The 20,477-nt window shown below is 43.6% G+C and overlaps 1 protein-coding gene across 14 annotated transcripts in view; it reads left to right on the forward strand.

The window, feature by feature from the left end:
- Window positions 1-575: 575 nt before the first annotated feature.
- The window catches only part of LOC119878447, a 94,361-nt gene continuing 74,459 nt past the window's right edge, over window positions 576-20,477 (forward strand). For 5 of the 14 annotated variants that reach the window (XR_005386919.1, XR_005386923.1, XR_005386914.1 and 2 more), the window contains exons 1-3: window positions 579-733; window positions 2,192-2,343; window positions 2,574-2,668. Coding sequence is in view for 1 of the 14 variants with exons in the window: in XM_038589079.1 (XP_038445007.1) it covers window positions 2,259-2,343; window positions 2,574-2,668 (180 nt within the window). In the remaining 13 variants the exon portion in view is untranslated. Of the gene's footprint in view, window positions 734-2,191; window positions 2,344-2,573; window positions 2,669-20,477 lie in introns of all 14 variants that reach the window. The other 9 variants (XR_005386918.1, XM_038589079.1, XR_005386910.1 and 6 more) reach the window with 7 other exon arrangements.

Below are 20,477 nucleotides of genomic sequence, written 5' to 3' on the forward strand. Positions count from 1 at the left end.
TTAAAATAGTCGCATTAACCAAAGACCATACTTTATTCAGATTTCCTTAGTTTTTGCTAAGTTACCATCCCTCATATCACATTCCATTTGTCCTCCTGTTTTCTTAGGCTCCTCTGGATTGTGACAGTCTTTCAGCCTTTCCTTGTTGTTGCACTGGAACACTTTGAGAAGTAGAGTATTTTGTAAAATTTCCCTCAGTTGGGACATGTCTGTTGTTTATCTCATGATTGAATTGTTTTTGTGGATTTTATGCAGAGATATACTGCCATTTTTATTATATCATATAAAGGATAGATACTATCAACATGATTTATCAGTTTTGGTATCGATCTGATCATCTTGCTGAGGTAGTGTTTGTCATCTTTCTCCATAGTTAAGTGATTCTTTTCATTATTATTAATTATTGTTATTATCATCATCATGTTATTTTGTTTTTCATAATATATTTTGTAGAAGGAAGTTACTATGTGTATTCCACACGTAAGAGTGGGAAGCTATGCTCATCAACATGAGAGTGGAATGTCTGCACAAATTGTTTGAAATTCTTCTACAAGGGAGATTTCTCTTCCTTGTGGGTTTCTTTTTTTTGTTTCTTTTTCAAAGGTGTTATTTATTTATTTGAGAGAGAGAAGAGAGAAAAAGCATGAGTGAGAGAAGCAGAGGGAGAGGGAGAAGCAGGTTCCCTGCTGAAAACGGAGCCTTCCTTGCGACCTGGATCATGATCTGACTTAAGGTAGAAGCTTAACTGACTGAGCCACCCCGGTGCCACTCTTTCTTTCTTTCTTTTTTTTTAAATAATAAATTTATTTTTTATTGGTGTTCAGTTTGCCAAATCAGAATAACACCCAGTGCTCATCCCATCTAGTGACCCCTCAGTGCCCGTCACCCATTCACCCTCAACCCTGCCCTCCTCCCCTCAATCACCACTAGTTCATTTCCAAGAGTTAGGAGTCTTTATGTTCTGCCTCCCTTTCTGATATTTCCCACACATTTCTACTCCCTTCCCTTATATTCCCTTTAAGTATTACCTATATTCCCCAAATGAATGAGAACATACAATGTTTGTCCTTCTCCGATTGTCCTACTTCACTCAGCATAATACCTTCCAGTTCCATCCACCTTGAAGCAAATGGTGGGTATTTGTTGTTTCTAATGGCTGAGTAAGGCCCACCTTTTCTCTCTCTTCATCTTCTGAGTCTCCTATGATATGAATGTTATTGTTTTAATAAGTGGCTGACTTCCCTACGTCTGCCTCTGTGGTCCATAACCTTTCTTGTTTTGAAGGCTTCCAGTTGGGACTGCATCTCAGTTATAGCATTTTTAACGTTGGACTGACTTGATTTTAGCTCTTTTATTTCTACAGTAAGAGATTCTCTAGTTTGCTTCTGTGCTCATTTTCCAGCCCAGCTGCTATCTTTATAATCATTGTTTTAAACCGTAGTTAGACATAATATATGTTTATTGATGAACTTCCTGGCTGTGAGTACTACCTCATGTTATTTTATGGAGGAGAATTTCTCCATCTCATTATTTTTTCCAGAAAAAAAGAAGGAAGAAAAAGAAAAACCACGAAAAACAATAACAACTGCCCTCCAAAAAAACCCACCAGATTATTTTGGCCTGCTTGTTAAAAGATTCTAAATCCCAAAATATGAAACACAATTAAACTACCATAAAAGTAAAAATAAGAAATATATAAGGTACATACATTAAATTAAAATAAGGCAATTAATAAAAAAGAATCAAAGAAAATAATTAAAAATAGAGCACAAAGTACAAGGGAATCTAGACCCTACTTTCCAGGCAGAGCTGAAGCTTTGCAGCCTCTGTGGTCTGGCAACTTGGTGGCAGCGAATGGTCTGTGTGGGGTCTGGGGATGGGCCTTGGCGCTGATTGTCAGGTGCACATCTGCCTGGGAGTTGCACCTGTGGGGGTCAGAGTCGGGGTGAGCGTCAGCGCCTCTGGGCTCCAGCGGGCGGCACTGTGCTGCTCCCTGATTCCTGGCCCTGATGGTGGGATGCCGGTGGGGACGCTGGGTCCTCTGGCTCTGGGGCTGAGCATCCCACCCCCCAGTCTGCTGGGGCCACCACAGAAGAACCCCAAAGCCCCCGGGTCTCCGCGGCTTCTCTCAGAACCCTGCGTTCACTCTACCTGCACCCAAGCTTCTTTTGGTTTTCTTTTTTTATCTCAGACTGTTGTGCCCAAGATTGTGAATCTGTGAATCTGAGAAATCACAAATCACCGAGAAGCCAACACCAATGCAAACACATGAGGGTTTATTTACAAGCTCGAGCTTGTGTCCAAGTATACCCAACACAGTGGAGCGGGGACTTGGACCCCGAGGTGGGTTTTAGCTTATTTTTAAGAGTTGGTCTCGGGGAACTCCTGAAGGGTGGAGTAATTCCTCAAGTTCTGTTTACATTTTGATATGGGGCCTTCAAGGGCATTGAGATCTGTTCTAATAGGGGCTTCCTGCCCTTGGACTGGGCTCAGTTTTTATTCTATTGTGGGGCTTGCTGTGTCCTGACAGTGAGCATTCAGGAAGGAAATGATGGATGTGACTCCCTTCTCAGGTGCATCACAGAGAATAAATAAGGAGACTGAACAAAAAGAGCACAAGACATTGGGGACTTCGTCCATATCAGAAGGGACTCCTCAGAACCACAGGGTAAGTGAATGGGTAGAATGGATGGTAGGGTCAGGGGAGGTGAGGCAGTTGGTGGTTAGGCTTAGGTTAGATGTTAGGTGTTTGTGATTAACCTTATGGTTACGGATTAGAGGTTAGGGTGAGGGATAAGGGTAAGGGTCAGTGGTTAGGAGTTAGGATGGGGGTTAGGGATTAGGGAATGAGGTTAGGGTTAGTGACAGTATTTAGAGTTAGGGTTAGGGTTATGCTTTAGGGTTTAGGGCAGGAGGTTTAGGAGGTGGGTTTAGGGTTATGGTTACAGTTAGGGTTGGGCTTAGGTTTGCAGTTAGGGTGAGGTGTTAGGGTGTGAGTTAGGGTTAGGGGTAAGGGTTAGGGGTTAGGGTAAAATTTAGGGCTAGGTTTAGGGTTAGGGCGAGGGTTAGGTATAGGATAGGGGTTAGGGCTAGGGATAGGATTAGTATTTATTTAGGGTTTAGGGTCAGGTCAGGGTCAGGGTCAGGGTACGGTTTTGGAAAAGGGTAAGAGATAGGTATAGGGAGTGGTTTAGGAGTTAGTTTTAGGGTACAGGTTAGAGTAAAGTTTGGGGTATGAGATAGGATTAGTATTAGAGGGTTAGGGTTAGGGTACAGGTTAAGGTTAGGAATAGGATTTGAGTACATTAAGTTAAGGTTAGGGTTAGAGGTTAGGGTTAGATTTAAGGTAGGGGTCAGGGTTAAGGGTTTAGAATAGGTTTAGGATATAGGGTGAGGGTTGGCATGAAGGTTCCGTGAATGTGTTTTGGTCTTGGGGTTTGTGTTTGGTTTTCGATTAGTGATGGGTCTTGTTTAAGGGTCAGGTTAACATTAAGATTAAGTGTAGGATTAGACTTATGTCTGTGTATGGTTAGAGTTTGGGTCTTGGAATGTGCCTGCACTGGGACTCCTAGCATCTTGGGCAGTTTAGTTTTATGCACTCTATTTAGGTTTTGGGTTCAAAGATAGCCTGACTCCACCAAGTCAGTGGCCTCCCCAGAGAATCAAAATCCTGGCTTCTGCTGGGGTGAGAATAGACATGGCAGGTTTCTCCCGAGCTGAGCTAAGGAGGGGATTTGTGGCTCTAAAGACTCTTTATTTGGATTTTCAGTTGCCTTTCTGATTTTATCTCTTGTGTGCACATGTTTTCTCTATACTACCAATTATTATTTTAAAGTTTTACTTGAATTCCTGTTTGTAAACACAGTATGATATAGTTTCAGGTTTACCACATAGTGGTTAGACCCCTGGATACAACGCCTGGTACTGGTCACAGGTGCCCTCCACTATCCCCATCCCCTGATTCACCATCCTCCCCACCTTCCCCTGGTATTTATTAGTTTATTCTCTGTGGTTAAGAGTGTGTATCTTGGTTTGCTTCTCTCATGCCTCCTCCGCCCCTTTGCCAGTTTGTTTGGTTTCTCAAAATTCACATGTGAATGCAATTGTATGGTATTTGGTATCTGTCTTTCTCTGACTGAGTTCATTTAGCATAAATCCTTTCCACTCCTTCCACGTCACCGTAAATGGATTCATTTCATCCCTTCTGATGACCGAGTGATGTCGCAGTGTGTATATTTACCACACCTTTCTGCCCATTCATCAGTCGATGGACATCTGGGCTGTATCCACAGTCTGGCTGTTGTTGATAACGCTGCTACAAACAGTGGGCTGCGTGTCCTTCCTCGAATCTACTAAAGTATTTCTCTATCCTCGGGATAAATACCTAGCTGTGAAATTTTGGAATCGTAGGGTAGCTCTATTTTTAACTTCTTTTTTAAAATTTTTTTATGATAGTCACAGAGAGAGAGGCAGAGACACAGGCAGAGGGAGAAGCAGGCTCCATGCCCTGGAGCCCAAAGTGGGATTCAATCCCGGGTCTCCAGGTTCGCACCCTGGGCCAAAGACAGGTACCAAACCACTGCACCACCCAGGGATCCAATTTTTTTTAACTTCTCTAGGACCCTCCACACTGTTTTCCACAGTGGCTAAATGTGTTCGCATGCCCACCAGGAATGTAAGGAGGCTACCCTTTCTCCAAAGCCTCACCAACACCTGTTGTTTCTTGTGTTGTTAATTTTAGCCATTATGACGGCTCTCAGCTGACATATCATTGTGGTTTTGGTTTGCATTTCCCTGATGATGGGTGACGCTTTGTGTCTTTCCGTGAGTCTGGTGGCCATCTGGCTGTCTTGTCAGAGACAAAGTCCATTCATTTTTCTGCCCATCTCTAGTTGCATAATTTGTTTTTAGGATCTTGAGATTAATATTTCCTTTATGTGTTTTGCATACTAACTCTTTATTGGATGTGTTGTTTACCAATATCTCCTTTCATTTTGTATGTTGCCTTTTAGCTTTGGTTGTTTCCTTCACTTTGCAGAAGCTTTTCATTTTGATGAAGTCCCAGTAGCATTTTTGCTTTTGTTCCCTCACCTCAGTGGCATATCTAGAAAGAAAAATCAGTGGCCAATGTCAAAGACGTTGCTGCCTATCTTTTCTTCTTTGATTGGTTTCAGGTCTCACATTTAGGTCTTTCATCCATTTTGAATTTATTTTTTATATATATGGTGTAAGAATGTGGTCCAGTTTCATTCTTCTGCATGTGGCTGCCTGGTTTTCCCAACACCATTTATTCTTATCCTGGGGTCAGGGTTAGGGTTTGTTGAAGAGACTGTCTTTCTGCCATTGGATATTCCTTCCTGCCTTGTTATCCTTTATGGGTCATAGATACAGGTTTGTATCTTGTTTTGGCTTTCCATTCTGTTCTATTGATCTAAGCGTCTCCTGTTGGGAGAACCCTGATTGCTGATTCAATTTCTTTGCTGGTTATCTGTCTGTTCAAATTTCTTATTTCTTCATTTTTAATTTTTGCTATGTTATATATTTCTAGGAATTGATCTATTTCTTCCAGGTTCTAGGTTGCTGGCATATAATTTTTCATCATATTCTCTTATAATCGTTTGTATTTCTCTAGTGTTGTTTTTTATTTCTCTTTTCTCATCTGATTTTATTTGGGTCCTTTCTCAACTTTTTATCTTTTTTTTTTAAATATTTTATTTATGTATTCATGAGAGACACAAAGATGCAAAGGTATAGGCAGAGGGAAAATGAGGCTCCATGCGGGGAGCCTGATGTGGGACTTGAACCCCTAGGACCCCGGGATCATGACCTGAGCCAAACACATGCTCAACCACTGAGGCACCCAGGTGCCTTGCTGATTCAATTCCTTTGCTAGTAATGGGTCTGTTCACATTTTCTATATCTTCCTATTTCAGTTTTGCTCATTTGCACATTTCTAGGGATTTGTCCATTTCTTCCAGGTCTCCCAGTTTGTTAGCGTATAATCTTTCATAGTATCCCCTTATAATTGTCTTATTTTTCTGGTGTTGATTGTGATCTCTCTTCTCTCATTTGTGATTTTATTTATTTAGGTCTTTTCTCTTTTCTCGTCATAAGGCTGGCTAGGGCTTGATCCATTTTATTACTTATTTTAAAGAACTAGCTCTTAGTTCTGTTATTCCATTCTACTGTTTTGTTGTTTCTGTATTGTTTATTTCTGCTCTGATCTTAATTTTTTCCCTTCTTTTGTAGGCTTTAGTCTTTGTTTGCTATTCCTTTTTCAGCTCCTTCAGGTGTAGGGTTAGATTGTGTATTGGAGACTTCTTGTTTCTTGAGGTAGGCCTGTATTGCTATGTACTTCCCTCTTAGGACTGCCTTTGCTACATCCCAGAGGTTTGGAGAAACATGTTTTCATTTTCATTTGTTTTAAATTTCCTCTTTAATTTTCTGGTTGCTCCATTCATTCTCTAGTAGGATGATCATAAACTCCACGTATTTTTGGTCTGTCCAATTTTTTTCTTACTGTCGACTTCCAGTTTCATAGCGCCTTGGTCTGAAAATGAACAGGGTGTGAAATCAACATTCTTGTACCTGTTGTACCTGTTGAGGGCTGATTTGTGGGCCCTGATATGATCTGTTCTGGAGAATGTCCCATATGCAATTGAACAGAATGTTTATTCTCCTTTTGGAACTAATATTCTAACTATATCTGTTGAGTCCCTGTTGCCCAGTGTGTCAAGGCTATTGTTCCCTTGTTGATTTTCTGCATAGACGATCGGTCCATTGCCATAAGTGGGTGTTGGAATCCTCTGTCAGTGTATTATTATCAGTGATTTCCTGTACGTTGGTTGTTAATCAGTTTCTATATTTAGGTACTCATGTTGGCAGCATAAATAGTTAGTTGTTTGATCTTGATAGTCTTTTTAATTATGAAATAATGCTCTTCTTCATCTCTTCTTACAATATTTGTTGTTTCTTTTTGAGATTTAAATATATTATTTATTTATTTTTGAGAGATACACAGAGAAGCAGAGGCAGAAACATAGGCAGAGGGAGAGGCAGGCTCCCCAAAGGGAGGGTGATGTGGGACTCGATCCTGGGATCCCAGGATCACACCCTGAGCCGAAGGCAGATGCTCAACAACTGAGCCACCAGGTGTCCCCCAGGGTTTGGTTTCAAATCTCGTTTGTCTGATATAAGTATGGGTCCTCCAGCTTTCTTTTGATATCCATTAGCGTGGTAGATGATTTTCCCTCCCCTGACTATCAATCTGCTGGTGTCTATAGGTCTAAGGTGAGCATCTTGTAGGCAGCATACAGATGGATCTTGTTTTTTTAATAATGATTTTATTTATCACAGAGAGAGAGAGAGGCCGAAAATTAGGGAGAGAGAGAAGCAGACTCCCCACCAGGAGCCCAATATGGGACATAATCCCAGACTCCAGGATCACAGCCTGAGCAAAGGCAGATGCTCAACCCCTTGAACCACCCAGGTATCCCGGATCCTGTGTTTTAAGCCACTCTGATACCCTATATCTTTTGATTGGAAAATTTAGTCTATCAGCATTAAGAGTGATTATTCACAGATATGAACTTTGTTCCTTTGTGTTACCAGAAGAGTTGGTGTTTCTGGTGACGTTCTCTGGTCCTTTCTAGTCTTTATTGCTTTTGGTCTCTTTTTTTCCCCCACTAGAAGAGTCCCTCTTAATCCCTTACTGGACTGGTTAAGTGGTCATGAAATCCTTGATATGTTGACTGTCCAGAAAATCTTTCTCTCTCCTTCTCTCCTGAATGACACCCTTGCTGAAGCAAGAATTCATACAAATTGGACTCCAATAAAAAGGAATTTAAAAACATAAAATAAATTTTTGGTCTTATGATTGAGGAAAATGGCATTTAGGAGGAAAACCAGAAGCTAAGAGAGAGGAGGACAGATTTCACCATCCGTAGCCATCACAGGGACATGGTGTCCTTTCCATGAAGGGGCCTCCCCTCCGTAGGATTCTTCCTGCACCTCTGTGCTCCTTGTTGGAAACCAGCAAGCACATCTCTGTATCTCTAGCACCTCTGCAGTCATGGTTTATTGCATCTTCCATGTATCCTACTGGTGACAACAGCGTCGTGTATGTAACCATCTGGCTCCTGTTAGACAACATTGGGGGGGATTCCGACTTCTGTTGGTTTTGGGGTGTGTGTGTGTCTATCACATGTAGCTATCACGTGCAGGTATCTGATCCTCTGGCTGGGTCACCCAAATGCCGAAATGGTTGGCACAACATCATTTCTGGTGCTGGCGCTGGGCAGATAGCTGGGCTCTCCTTGCCGACTCGGGGCTCGCTCCTGCAGTGACTTCCCACTGGAGGGTCAGCTGAGCTGGAAGGTCCAACTCGGCCAAATTCCCATGTCCTCAGGGGGTCCCGCTGAGCACCTGCTGTTTCTCTTCTCCCAGATGCCTCTCCAGCAGGGAGCCAGACCTCAGCGCCGCCCTGGGGGGAGATCCTGAGGAGCTGGCTGCCCATGGCGGGGAGCCCTGTTGCTGCCTGTGTATGGGAGTCGAGTTGGGGTCTGGTCTGGGGTTCTCAGTCCCCTGTGCTGCCTGGCCTTCTGGCGAGCCCCATGCTCACCCAGCCCCTACTCACTAGGGTGAGGAGGGTGCCCTCTACACACTGGTGTGAGAGATCCAGCACCACAAGCTGTGCACAGTGAGTCCACCTGGTGAGGGTGGCCCAGGTTCGTGAGCTGCAAGTGTGGGACCCAGGAAAGTTAACAAAAATCCCCTACCCCTGGACAAGCAGAGCAGGACTGATTCCATTTTGTGCTACACCCACCTCCTCCCCTATGACCCCCACATGAGCTGCTTATTGCTTAAGGTGCTGCCCCACCCTAGTCAGGCCGCTAGGCACACCCTAATCGGAAATCGGCTCATAACAATGTAACCCTGCTTTGTACCCCCCAAAACTGTGCGACGATTCTGACCAAAGTAATAGGCCAGCTCAAGTGGATACTATAGGGTAAGGTGTAATTCAAACGGCCACCTGCGTGTGGACCATCATGACTGTCCAACTTTCTGAATATCCCATGGGCCACTGGCCCCTATAAAGCTGCTATGCCTCTTAGTCTCGGGATCCACGTCCCTGCTCCGCTGTGTTTGGTGAAATTACACCCAAGCTCCAGCTTGTAAAGAAACCCTCGGGAGTTTCCATCGGTGTGGGCTCCTTGGTGGTTTCCCTGATTTACAATCTTGGGCACAACACCAGGGCCTGGTGTCCTGACATCCCTTCCGGGGCCACGCTGACCGCCCCACAGGCCCTTTGTGCCCCAGGCACACAGGCACGGGGATGCGAGGATGGGAGGAAGTGCCCCGGAACTCGGCCATCCTTGGCCCTCAGGACAGAGGGGGCACAGACCTCCCAGGTTGCTGTGCACAGACCCTGGTGACCTGAAGCTCCCTGGCTGTCACTCTGTCCCAGCCCCACCTGGCCCGGGGGACACAGCCTGAGTCTAAGTAAAGTCTGTGGGGTCCTGACGTCTGGCTGCCCCTGGAAGGCACGTGGGGACGTCAGCTGTGTGTACCTGGTGGCGCCCCTGCAGGGGCTATTTGGGGCCTGGATGGTGCCCCCTCCTCCTCTCTGGGTGTCTCTTCACGCCCCATGCATAGAGTTCTGGGATACACAGAAACGGGCTGGCTGTGCATTTTTTCACAACACTTTATTGACTTTTTACAGCAAAGCGGCTCAGAGCCTAATGCGCGCCTTCCCCTGGGGAGGGAGACCTTTCTGTCCTTTAGGGGAGGGCAATAATCACACGGTGTGGAGAGGCGGGTGCTAGAGTCCACATTGTGGGAACATGTGTGGACTCCGGGTGGGGGCGTGTGTCCTGAGATTTCATCCTGAGTGACTGTTCTGAGGACAGCAGAGATGACCTGGACCTGCAGCTCATGGGCTCCTGTACTGGGGCCCCGCAGGGCAGCTGGACACCTGCCTTGGGCCCTCTGGGGCCCCAATACCTGGAAGAGCCTGCCTCCTGGTGTGGGGTTGGGTGGGGCCAACCGGCCTATCCATCCTTTCCCTACCCTGGGGTGTCCCGGGATCCCCCAGTCTGCCCTAGGTTATTGACCTGGATCTGTGGGGCACGCCCAGGGCCCAGGAGGCCACATCCACTTGTGAGAGGGCTCGCTCAGCCTGGGGCCAGAATCCAGGGCTGGCCAGGACCATGGAGGCCTGGATCCCATTAGTCTTTGTGTTGGGCCTGGGAGGGGCTCAATTCAACCTAGTCCCCACAGAGCACAGAGCCAGGTCAGCCCAGGTCCCTCTGGGTTAGGGGCTGGTGTCCTGTGCAGGGTGTGCTGCCCTCCAGGACAGACAGTGGGCGGAGGCAGGGCCCAATGTATCCTCTGCACCACTCACCTACACCCAGCCTTTCGGGGATCTCTGCCTTCCCTCCTCCCTGCAACCTCTGGGTTCTCTATGGGACAATCAGGCTTCTGATGGGAGCAGGGTATCCAGAAAACCCCAGGGAGGCTGAGCATGTCCCACAGGGGGCAGCTGCACTGGGTCCTTGCTGGGGGCCGATGGTGTGGGGGTGGATGTTGTGGGGTAGGGATATGATGTTGGTGGTATATTAGGAAGGTATAAATATTAGCCTTGAATCAATATTAAAATATTCTCATTAACCAAAGACCATACTTTATTCAGATTTCCTTAGTTTTTGCTAAGTTACCATCCCTCATATCCCATTCCATTTGTCCTCATGTTTTCTTAGGCTCCTCTGGATTGTGACAGTCTTTCTGCCTTTCCTTATTGTCGTTGAACTGGAACACTTTGAGAAGTAGAGTATTTTGTAAAATTTACCTCAGTTGGGAAATGTCTGTTATCTCATGATTAAACTCTTTTTGTGGGTTATATAAAGAGATATACTGCCATTTTAATTATATCATATAAAGGATAGATATTATCAACATGATTTATCAGTCTTGGTATCAATCTGATCATCTTGCTGAGGTAGTGTTTGTCAGCTTTCTCCGTAGTAAAGTGATTATTATTATTATTATTATTATATTATCATTTTTATATACACATTTTCATATTCTATTTTGTAGAAGGAAGTTACTATGTGTATTCCATACATATGAGTGGGAGGCTATGCTAATCAACTTGAGAGTGGAATGTCTGTACAACTTCTTTGAAATTCTTCTACATGGGAGATTTCTCTTCCTTCTGGGTTTGTTTGTTTCTTTTTAAAGATGTCATTTATTTATTTGAAAGAGAGAGGAGAGAAAAACCAAGAGCGAGAGGGGCAGATGTAGAGGGAGAAGCAGGTTCCCTGCAAACAGGGAGCCTGCCTTGGGAATTGGATCATGATCTGAGCCTAAGACAATAGCTTATGTGACTGAGCCACCCAGATGCCACTTTTTCTTTCTTTTTCTTTTTTTAGTAATAAATTTACTTTTATTGGTATTCAATTTGCCCACATACAGAATAACACCCAGTGCTCAGCCCGTCAGTATACGTCACACATTCACCCCCACCCCCACCCTCCTCCCCTTCCATCACCCCTAGTTCATTTCCCAGAGTTAGCAGTCTTTACGTTCTGTCTCCCTTTCTGATACCTTCCCACCCATTTCTTCTCCCTTCCCTTATTTTCCCTTTCACTATTATTTATATTCCCCAAATGAATGAGAACATATAATGTTTGTCCTTCTCCGACTGACTTACTTCACTCAGCATAATACCCTCCAGTTCCATCCACGTTGAAGCAAATGGTGGGTATTTGTCATTTCTAATAGCTGAGTAATATTCCATTGTATACATAAACCACATCTTCTTTATCCATTCATCTTTCGTTGGACACCGAGGCTCCTTCCACAGTTTGGCTATAGTGGCCATTGCTGCTAGAAACATCGGGGTGCAGGTGTCCCGGCGTTTCATTGCATTTGTATCTTTGGGGTAAATCCCCAACAGTGCAATTGCTGGGTCGTAGGGCAGGTATATTTTTAACTGTTTGAGGAACCTCCACACAGTTTTCCAGAGTGGCTGCACCAGTTCACATTCCCACCAACAGTGTAAGAGGGTTCCCTTTTCTCCGCATCCTCTCCAACATTTGTTGTTTCCTGCCTTGTTAATTTTCCCCATTCTCACTGGTGTGAGGTGGTATCTCATTGTAGTTTTGATTTGTATTTCCCTGATGGCAAGTGATGCAGAGCATTTTCTCATATGCATGTTGGCCATGTCTATGTCTTCCTCTGTGAGATTTCTGTTCATGTCTTTTGCCCATTTCATGATTGGATTGTTTGTTTCTTTGGTGTTGAGTTTAATAAGTTCTTTATAGATCTTGGAAACTAGCCCTTTATCTGATATGTCATTTGCAAATATCTTCTCCCATTCTGTAGGTTGTCTTTGAGTTTTGTTGACTGTATCCTTTGCTGTGCAAAAGCTTCTTATCTTGATGAAGTCCCAATAGTTCATTTTTGCTTTTGTTTCTTTTGCCTTCGTGGATGTATCTTGCAAGAAGTTACTATGGCCGAGTTCAAAAAGGGTGTTGCCTGTGTTCTTCTCTAGGATTTTGATGGAATCTTGTCTCACATTTAGATCTTTCATCCATTTTGAGTTTATCTTTGTGTATGGTGAAAGAGAGTGGTCTAGTTTCATTCTTCTGCATGTGGATGTCCAATTTTCCCAGCACCATTTATTGAAGAGACTGTCTTTCTTCCAATGGATAGCCTTTCCTCCTTTATCGAATATTAGTTGCCCATAAAGTTCAGGGTCCACTTCTGGATTCTCTATTCTGTTCCACTGATCTATGTGTCTGTTTTTGTGCCAGTACCACACTGTCTTGATGACCACAGCTTTGTAGTACAACCTGAAATCTGGCATTGTGATGCCCCCAGATATGGTTTTCTTTTTTAAAATTCCCCTGGCTATTCGGGGTCTTTTCTGATTCCACACAAATCTTAAAATAATTTGTTCTAACTCTCTGAAGAAAGTCCATGGTATTTTGATAGGGATTGCATTAAACGTGTATATTGCCCTGGGTAACATTGACATTTTCACAATATTAATTCTGCCAATCCATGAGCATGGAATATTTTTCCATCTCTTTGTGTCTTCCTCAATTTCTTTCAGAAGTGTTCTATAGTTTTGAGGGTATAGATCCTTTACATCTTTGGTGAGGTTTATTCCTAGGTATCTTATGCTTTTGGGTGCAATTGTAAATGGGATTGACTCCTTAATTTCTCTTTCTTCAGTCTCATTGTTAGTGTATAGAAATGCCACTGACTTCTGGGCATTGATTTTGTATCCTGCCACGCTACCGAATTGCTGTATGAGTTCTAGCAATCTTGGGGTGGAGACTTTTGGGTTTTCTATGTAGAGTATCATGTCATCGGCGAAGAGGGAGAGTTTGACTTCTTCTTTGCCAATTTGAATGCCTTTAATGTCTTTTTGTTGTCTGATTGCTGAGGCTAGGACTTCCAGTACTATGTTGAATAGCAGTGGTGAGAGTGGACATCCCTGTCTTGTTCCTGATCTTAGGGGAAACGCTCCCAGTGCTTCCCCATTGAGAATGATATTTGCTGTGGGCTTTTCATAGATGGCTTTTAAGATGTCGAGGAATGTTCCCTCTATCCCTACACTCTGAAGAGTTTTGATCAGGAATGGATGCTGTATTTTGTCAAATGCTTTCTCTGCATCCAATGAGAGGATCATATGGTTCTTGGTTTTTCTCTTGCTGATATGATGAATCACATTGATTGTTTTACGGGTGTTGAACCAGCCTTGTGTCCCAGGGATAAATCCTACTTGGTCATGGTGAATAATTTTCTTAATGTATTGTTGGATCCTATTGGCCAGTATCTTGTTGAGAATTTTTGCATCCATGTTCATCAGGGATATTGGTTGTAATTCTCCTTTTTGGCGGGGTCTTTGTCTGGCTTTGGAATTAAGGTGATGCTGGCTTCATAGAATGAATTTGGAAGTACTCCATCTCTTTCTATCTTTCCAAACAGCTTTAGGAGAATAGGTATGATTTCTTCTTTAAACGTTTGATAAAATTCTCCTGGGAAGCCATCTGGCCCTGGACTCTTGTGTCTTGGGAGGTTTTTGATGACTGCTTCAATTTCCTCCCTGGTTATTGGCCTGTTCAGGTTTTCTATTTCTTCCTGTTCCAGTTTTGGTAGTTTGTGGCTTTCCAGGAATGCGTCCATTTCTTCTAGATTGCCTAATTTATTGGCGTATAGCTGTTCATAATATGTTTTTAAAATCGTTTGTATTTCCTTGGTGTTGGTAGTGAACTCTCCTTTCTCATTCATGATTTTATTAATTTGAGTCTTCTCTCTCTTCTTTTTAATAAGGCTGGCTAATGGTTTATCTATCTTATTAATTCTTTCAAAGAACCAACTCCTGGTTCTGTTGATCTGTTCCACAGTTCTTCTGGTCTCGATTTCGTTGAGTTCTGCTCGAATCTTTATTAACTCCCTTCTTCTCTTGGGTGTAGGATCTATTTGCTGTTTTTTCTCTAGCTCCTTTATGTGTAAGGTTAGCTTTTGTATTTGAGTTCTTTCCAGTTTTTGAATGGATGCTTGTATTGCGATGTATTTCCCCCTTAGGACTGCTTTTGCTGCATCCCAAAGATTTTGAACGGTTGTATCTTCATTCTCATTAGTTTCCATGAATCTTTTTAATTCTTCCTTAATTTCCTGGTTGACCCTTTTATCTTTTAGCAGGATGGTCCTTAACCTCCATGTGTTTGAGGTCCTTCCAAACTTCTTGTTGTGATTTAGTTCTAATTTCAAGGCATTATGGTCCGAGAATATGCAGGGGACAATCCCAATCTTTTGGTATCGGTTCAGACCCGATTTGTGACCCAATATGTGGTCTATTCTGGAGAAAGTTCCATGTGCGCTTGAGAAGAATGTGTATTCAGTTGAGTTTGGATGTAAAGTTCTGTAGATATCTGTGAAATCCATCTGGTCCAGTGTATCATTTAAAGCTCTCGTTTCTTTGGAGATGTTTTGCTTAGAAGACCTATCGAGTATAGAAAGAGCTAGATTGAAGTCACCAAGTATAAGTGTATTATTATCTAAGTATTTCTTCACTTTGGTTAATAATTGATTTATATATTTGGCAGGTCCCACATTCGGAGCATATATATTGAGGATTGTTAAGTCCTCTTGTTGAATAGATCCTTTAAGTATGATATAGTGTCCCTCTTCATCTCTCACTACAGTCTTTGGGGTAAATTTTAGTTTATCTGATATAAGGATGGCTACCCCTGCTTTCTTTTGAGGACCATTCGAATGGTAAATGGTTCTCCAACCTTTTATTTTCAGGCTGTAGGTGTCCTTCTGTCTAAAATGAGTCTCTTGTAGACAGCAAATAGATGGGTCCTGCTTTTTTATCCAGTCTGAAACCCTGCGCCTTTTGATGGGGTCATTAAGCCCGTTCACATTCAGAGTTACTATTGAGAGATATGAGTTTAGTGTCATCATGATATCTATTCAGTCTTTGTTTTTGTGGACTGTTCCACTGAACTTCTTCTTAAAGGGGAATTTTAAGAGGCCCCCTTAAAATTTCTTGCAGAGCTGGTTTGGAGGTCACATATTCTTTCAGTTGCTGCCTGTCTTGGAAGCTCTTTATCTCTCCTTCCATTTTGAATGAGAGCCTTGCTGGATAAAGTATTCTTGGTTGCATGTTCTTCTCATTTAGGACCCTGAATATATCCTGCCAGCCCTTTCTGGCCTGCCAGGTCTCTGTGGAGAGGTCTGCTGTTACCCTAATACTCCTCCCCATAAAAGTCAGGGATTTCTTGTCTCTTGCTGCTTTAAGGATCTTCTCCTTATCTTTGGAATTTGCAAGCTTCACAATTAAATGTCGAGGTGTTGAACGGTTTTTATTGATTTTAGGGGGGGATCTCTCTATTTCCTGGATCTGAATGCCTGTTTCCCTTCCCAGATTAGGAAAGTTTTCAGCTAGAATTTGTTCAAATACATATTCTGGCCCTCTGTCCCTTTCGGCGCCCTCGGGAACCCCAATTAAACGTAGGTTTTTCTTCCTCAGGCTGTCGTTTATTTCCCTTAATCTATCTTCATGGTCTTTTAATTGTTTGTCTCTTTTTTCCTCAGTTTCCCTCTTTGCTATCAACTTGTCTTCTAGGTCACTCACTCGTCCTTCTACCTCGTTAACCCTTGTCGTTAGGACTTCTAGTTTGGATTGCATCTCATTCAATTGATTTTTAATTTCTGCCTGATTAGCTCTAAATTCTGCAGTCATGAAGTCTCTTGAGTCCTTTATACTTTTTTCTAGAGCCACCAGTAGCTGTATAATAGTGCTTCTGAATTGGCTTTCTGACATTGAATTGTAATCCAGATTTTGTAACTCTGTGGGAGAGAGGACTGTTTCTGATTCTTTCTTTTGAGGTGAGGTTTTCCTTCTAGTCATTTTGCTCAGTGCAGAGTGGCCAAAAGCAAGTTGTATTGGGAAAAAGAGAAAAAGAGAGGAGAGAAAGAAGGAAAGAAAAGAGAAAGAGAAAAATAAGGGAAGAAAAAGAAAAAAAAAAACGAAAAAAAAAAAAGAAGAAAAAGAGGAAGAAAAAGAAAGGAGAAAAAAAGGGGGTGGGGGAAGGAAACAAATCAAAAAGCAAAACAAAACAAAAACAAAAACAAAAACAAACAAAAAAAAGAACCACCGGGGAGTATCTTCTGATTCTGTGTACTTTAAGTCCCTTGGCTTCTCCTGGAAGTTGTCCGTCTAGCTGGTGTTCTGGGGGAGGGGCCTGCTGTGCTGATTTTCAGGTGTTAGCAGTTGGGGGAGCTGCTGTGCCCCTGCCTGGTGCAGGGCTCGGTGGGGGTTGTTTACCCCGTGAGGCCGCAGGAGGAACAGCCCCAGTGGCGGGGCAGCTCTGGAAACCTGGATTCAGCTCCGGCAGGAACTCCGTCTGCAGGGCCTGGAGGCTCCGGGGCGGGGCCGCTGATCTGCTCAGCTGGGGCAGGAGCGTCCTTGCTGTCCTGGGCCCTCCCGGCCTCTGCCTGTCCCGGGGGAGGCGGGATCCTGGGCTGTGTCCCGGCGCCCTGTGCTCTGGAGCCTGCGCTGTTGGATTCGCGCTCCCGGGCCGCGCAGCCCCCTCCGCGGAGCCGCCGCCCAAGTCCCTCCGAGCTGCTCCTGGAACCGCGCAGCCCCCTCCGCACGGAGCCTCTTCCTCTGCCCGAGCCCCTCCGAGCTGCTCCCGGGGCCACGCAGCACCCTCCGCGGAGCCGCCGCCCGAGCCCCTTCAGCTGCTCCGGGTCCCGCCGGGTCCCGCCGTGCGCGCTGCAGCCCTTAGGGAGCTCGGCGCACTCTCCTGGGCGCGCAGTTGCTGTTACTGTCCCCGGGAGCCCGAGGGCATCCTCGCCCTCCTGGGTCCTGCTCCAACTCCCTGGGAGCCCCTTTCCGCCCGGGAAGGTCGGTGCAGCTCCTGCTCCTCCGGGACGGGGCTCTCCTGTCCTGGGGACACTCGCCCCGGCCTCAGCCCGGCTCCTCGCGGGGCCCCTCCCCCTTGGAGGCCTTTGTTCCTTTATTTCTTTTTCCCCCGTCTTCCTACCTTGATAGATGCGCGAACTCTTCTCACTGTAGCATTCCAGCTGGTCTCTCTTTAAATCTCAGGCCGAATTCATAGATTTTCAGGATAATTTGAAGGTTTTCTAGGTGGTTTGGTGGAGACAGGTGATTTGGAGACCCTACTCTTCCGCCATCTTGCTCCTCCCCTCATCTGTTTGTTTCTTTTTAAAGATGTCATTTATTTATTTGAAAGAGAGAGGAGAGAAAAACCAAGAGCGAGAGGGGCAGATGTAGAGGGAGAAGCAGGTTCCCTGCAAACAGGGAGCCTGCCTTGGGAATTGGATCATGATCTGAGCCTAAGACAATAGCTTATGTGACTGAGCCACCCAGATGCCACTTTTTCTTTCTTTTTCTTTTTTTAGTAATAAATTTACTTTTATTGGTATTCAATTTGCCCACATACAGAATAACACCCAGTGCTCAGCCCGTCAGTATACGTCACACATTCACCCCCACCCCCACCCTCCTCCCCTTCCATCACCCCTAGTTCATTTCCCAGAGTTAGGAGTCTTTATGTTCTGTCTCCCTTTCTGATATTTCCCACACATTTCTTCTCCATTCCCTTATATTCCCTTCACTATCATCTATATTCCCCAAATGAATGAGAACATACAATGTTTCTCCTTATCCGATTGACTTACTTCACTCAGCTAGTAGGGATATGATGTTGGTGGTATATTAGGAAGGTATAAATATTAGCTTGAATCAAATTAAAATATTCTCATTAACCAAAGACCATATTATTCAGATTTCCTTAGTTTTTGCTAAGTTACCATCCCTCATACCCATTCCATTTGTCCTCATGTTTTCTTAGGCTCCTCTGGATTGTGACAGTCTTTCTGCCTTTCCTTTTGTCGTTGAACTGGAACACTTTGAGAAGTAGAGTATTTTGTAAAATTTACCTCAGTTGGGAAGTCTGTTATCTCATGATTAAACTCTTTTTGTGGGTATATAAAGAGATATACTGCCATTTTAATATATCATATAAAGGATAGATATTATCACATGATTTATCAGTCTTGGTATCAATCTGATCATCTTGTTGAGGTAGTGTTTGTCAGCTTTCTCCGTAGTAAAGTGATTATATTATTATATTATTATTATTATATTATCATTATATATATCATTTTATTATAACATTTTCATATTTATTTTGTAGAAGGAAGTTACTATGTGTATCCATACATATGAGTGGGGGCTATGCTAATCAACTTGAGAGTGGAATGTCTGTACAACTTCTTTGAAATTCTTCTACAGGGAGATTTCTCTTCCTTCTGGGTTTGTTTTGTTTCTTTTTATTTTTTTTTATTTTTTTATTTTATTTTTTATTTTTGGCCTAATTTTTTTTATTGGTGTTCAATTTACTAACATACAGAAAACACCCAGTGCCCGTCACACCATTCACTCCCACCCCCGCCCTCCTCCCCTTCCACCACCCCTAGTTTCCCAGAGTTAGCAGTCTTTACGTTCTGTCTCCCTTTCTGATATTTCCCACACATTTCTTCTCCCTTCCCTTATATTCCCCTGTCAACTATTATTATATTCCCCAAATGAATGAGAACATATCAATGTTTGTCCCTTCTCCGACTGACTTACTTCACTCAGCATAATACCCTCCAGTTCCATCCCCGTGAAGCAAATGGTGGGTATTTGTCATTTCTAATAGCTGAGTAATATTCCATTGTATACATAAACCACATCTTCTTATCCATTCATCTTTCGTTGGACACCGAGGCTCCTTCCACAGTTTGGCTATCGTGGCCATTGCTGCTAGAAACATCGGGGTGCAGGTGTCCCTGCGTTTCATTGCATTTGTATCTTTGGGGTAAATCCCCAACAGTGCAATTGCTGGGTCGTAGGGCAGGTATATTTTTAACTGTTTGAGGAACCTCCACACAGTTTTCCAGAGTGGCTGCACCCAGTTCACATTCCCACCAACAGTGTAGAGGGTTCCCTTTTCTCCGCATCCTCTCCAACATTTGTGGTTTCCTGCCTTGTTAATTTTCCCCATTCTCACTGGTGTGAGGTGGTATCTCATTGTAGTTTTGATTTGTATTTCCCTGATGGCAAGTGATGCAGAGCATTTTCTCATGTGCATGTTGGCCATGTCTATGTCTTCCTCTGTGAGATTTCTGTTCATGTCTTTTGCCCATTTCATGATTGGATTGTTTGTTTCTTTGGTGTTGAGTTTAATAAGTTCTTTATAGATCTTGGAAACTAGCCCTTTATCTGATATGTCATTTGCAAATATCTTCTCCCATTCTGTAGGTTGTCTTTGAGTTTTGTTGACTGTATCCTTTGCTGTGCAAAAGCTTCTTATCTTGATGAAGTCCCAATAGTTCATTTTTGCTTTTGTTTCTTTTGCCTTCGTGGATGTATCTTGCAAGAAGTTACTATGGCCGAGTTCAAAAAGGGTGTTGCCTGTGTTCTTCTCTAGGATTTTGATGGAATCTTGTCTCACATTTAGATCTTTCATCCATTTTGAGTTTATCTTTGTGTATGGTGAAAGAGAGTGGTCTAGTTTCATTCTTCTGCATGTGGATGTCCAATTTTCCCAGCACCATTTATTGAAGAGACTGTCTTTCTTCCAATGGATAGTCTTTCCTCCTTTATCGAATATTAGTTGCCCATAAAGTTCAGGGTCCACTTCTGGATTCTCTATTCTGTTCCACTGATCTATGTGTCTGTTTTTGTGCCAGTACCACACTGTCTTGATGACCACAGCTTTGTAGTACAACCTGAAATCTGGCATTGTGATGCCCCCAGATATGGTTTTCTTTTTTAAAATTCCCCTGGCTATTCGGGGTCTTTTCTGATTCCACACAAATCTTAAATAATTTGTTCTAACTCTCTGAAGAAAGTCCATGGTATTTTGATAGGGATTGCATTAAAC

This window comes from Canis lupus, unplaced genomic scaffold (assembly GCF_011100685.1).
Source record: "Canis lupus familiaris isolate Mischka breed German Shepherd unplaced genomic scaffold, alternate assembly UU_Cfam_GSD_1.0 chrUn_S1632H1823, whole genome shotgun sequence".
Classification (NCBI taxonomy): domain Eukaryota; kingdom Metazoa; phylum Chordata; class Mammalia; order Carnivora; family Canidae; genus Canis; species Canis lupus.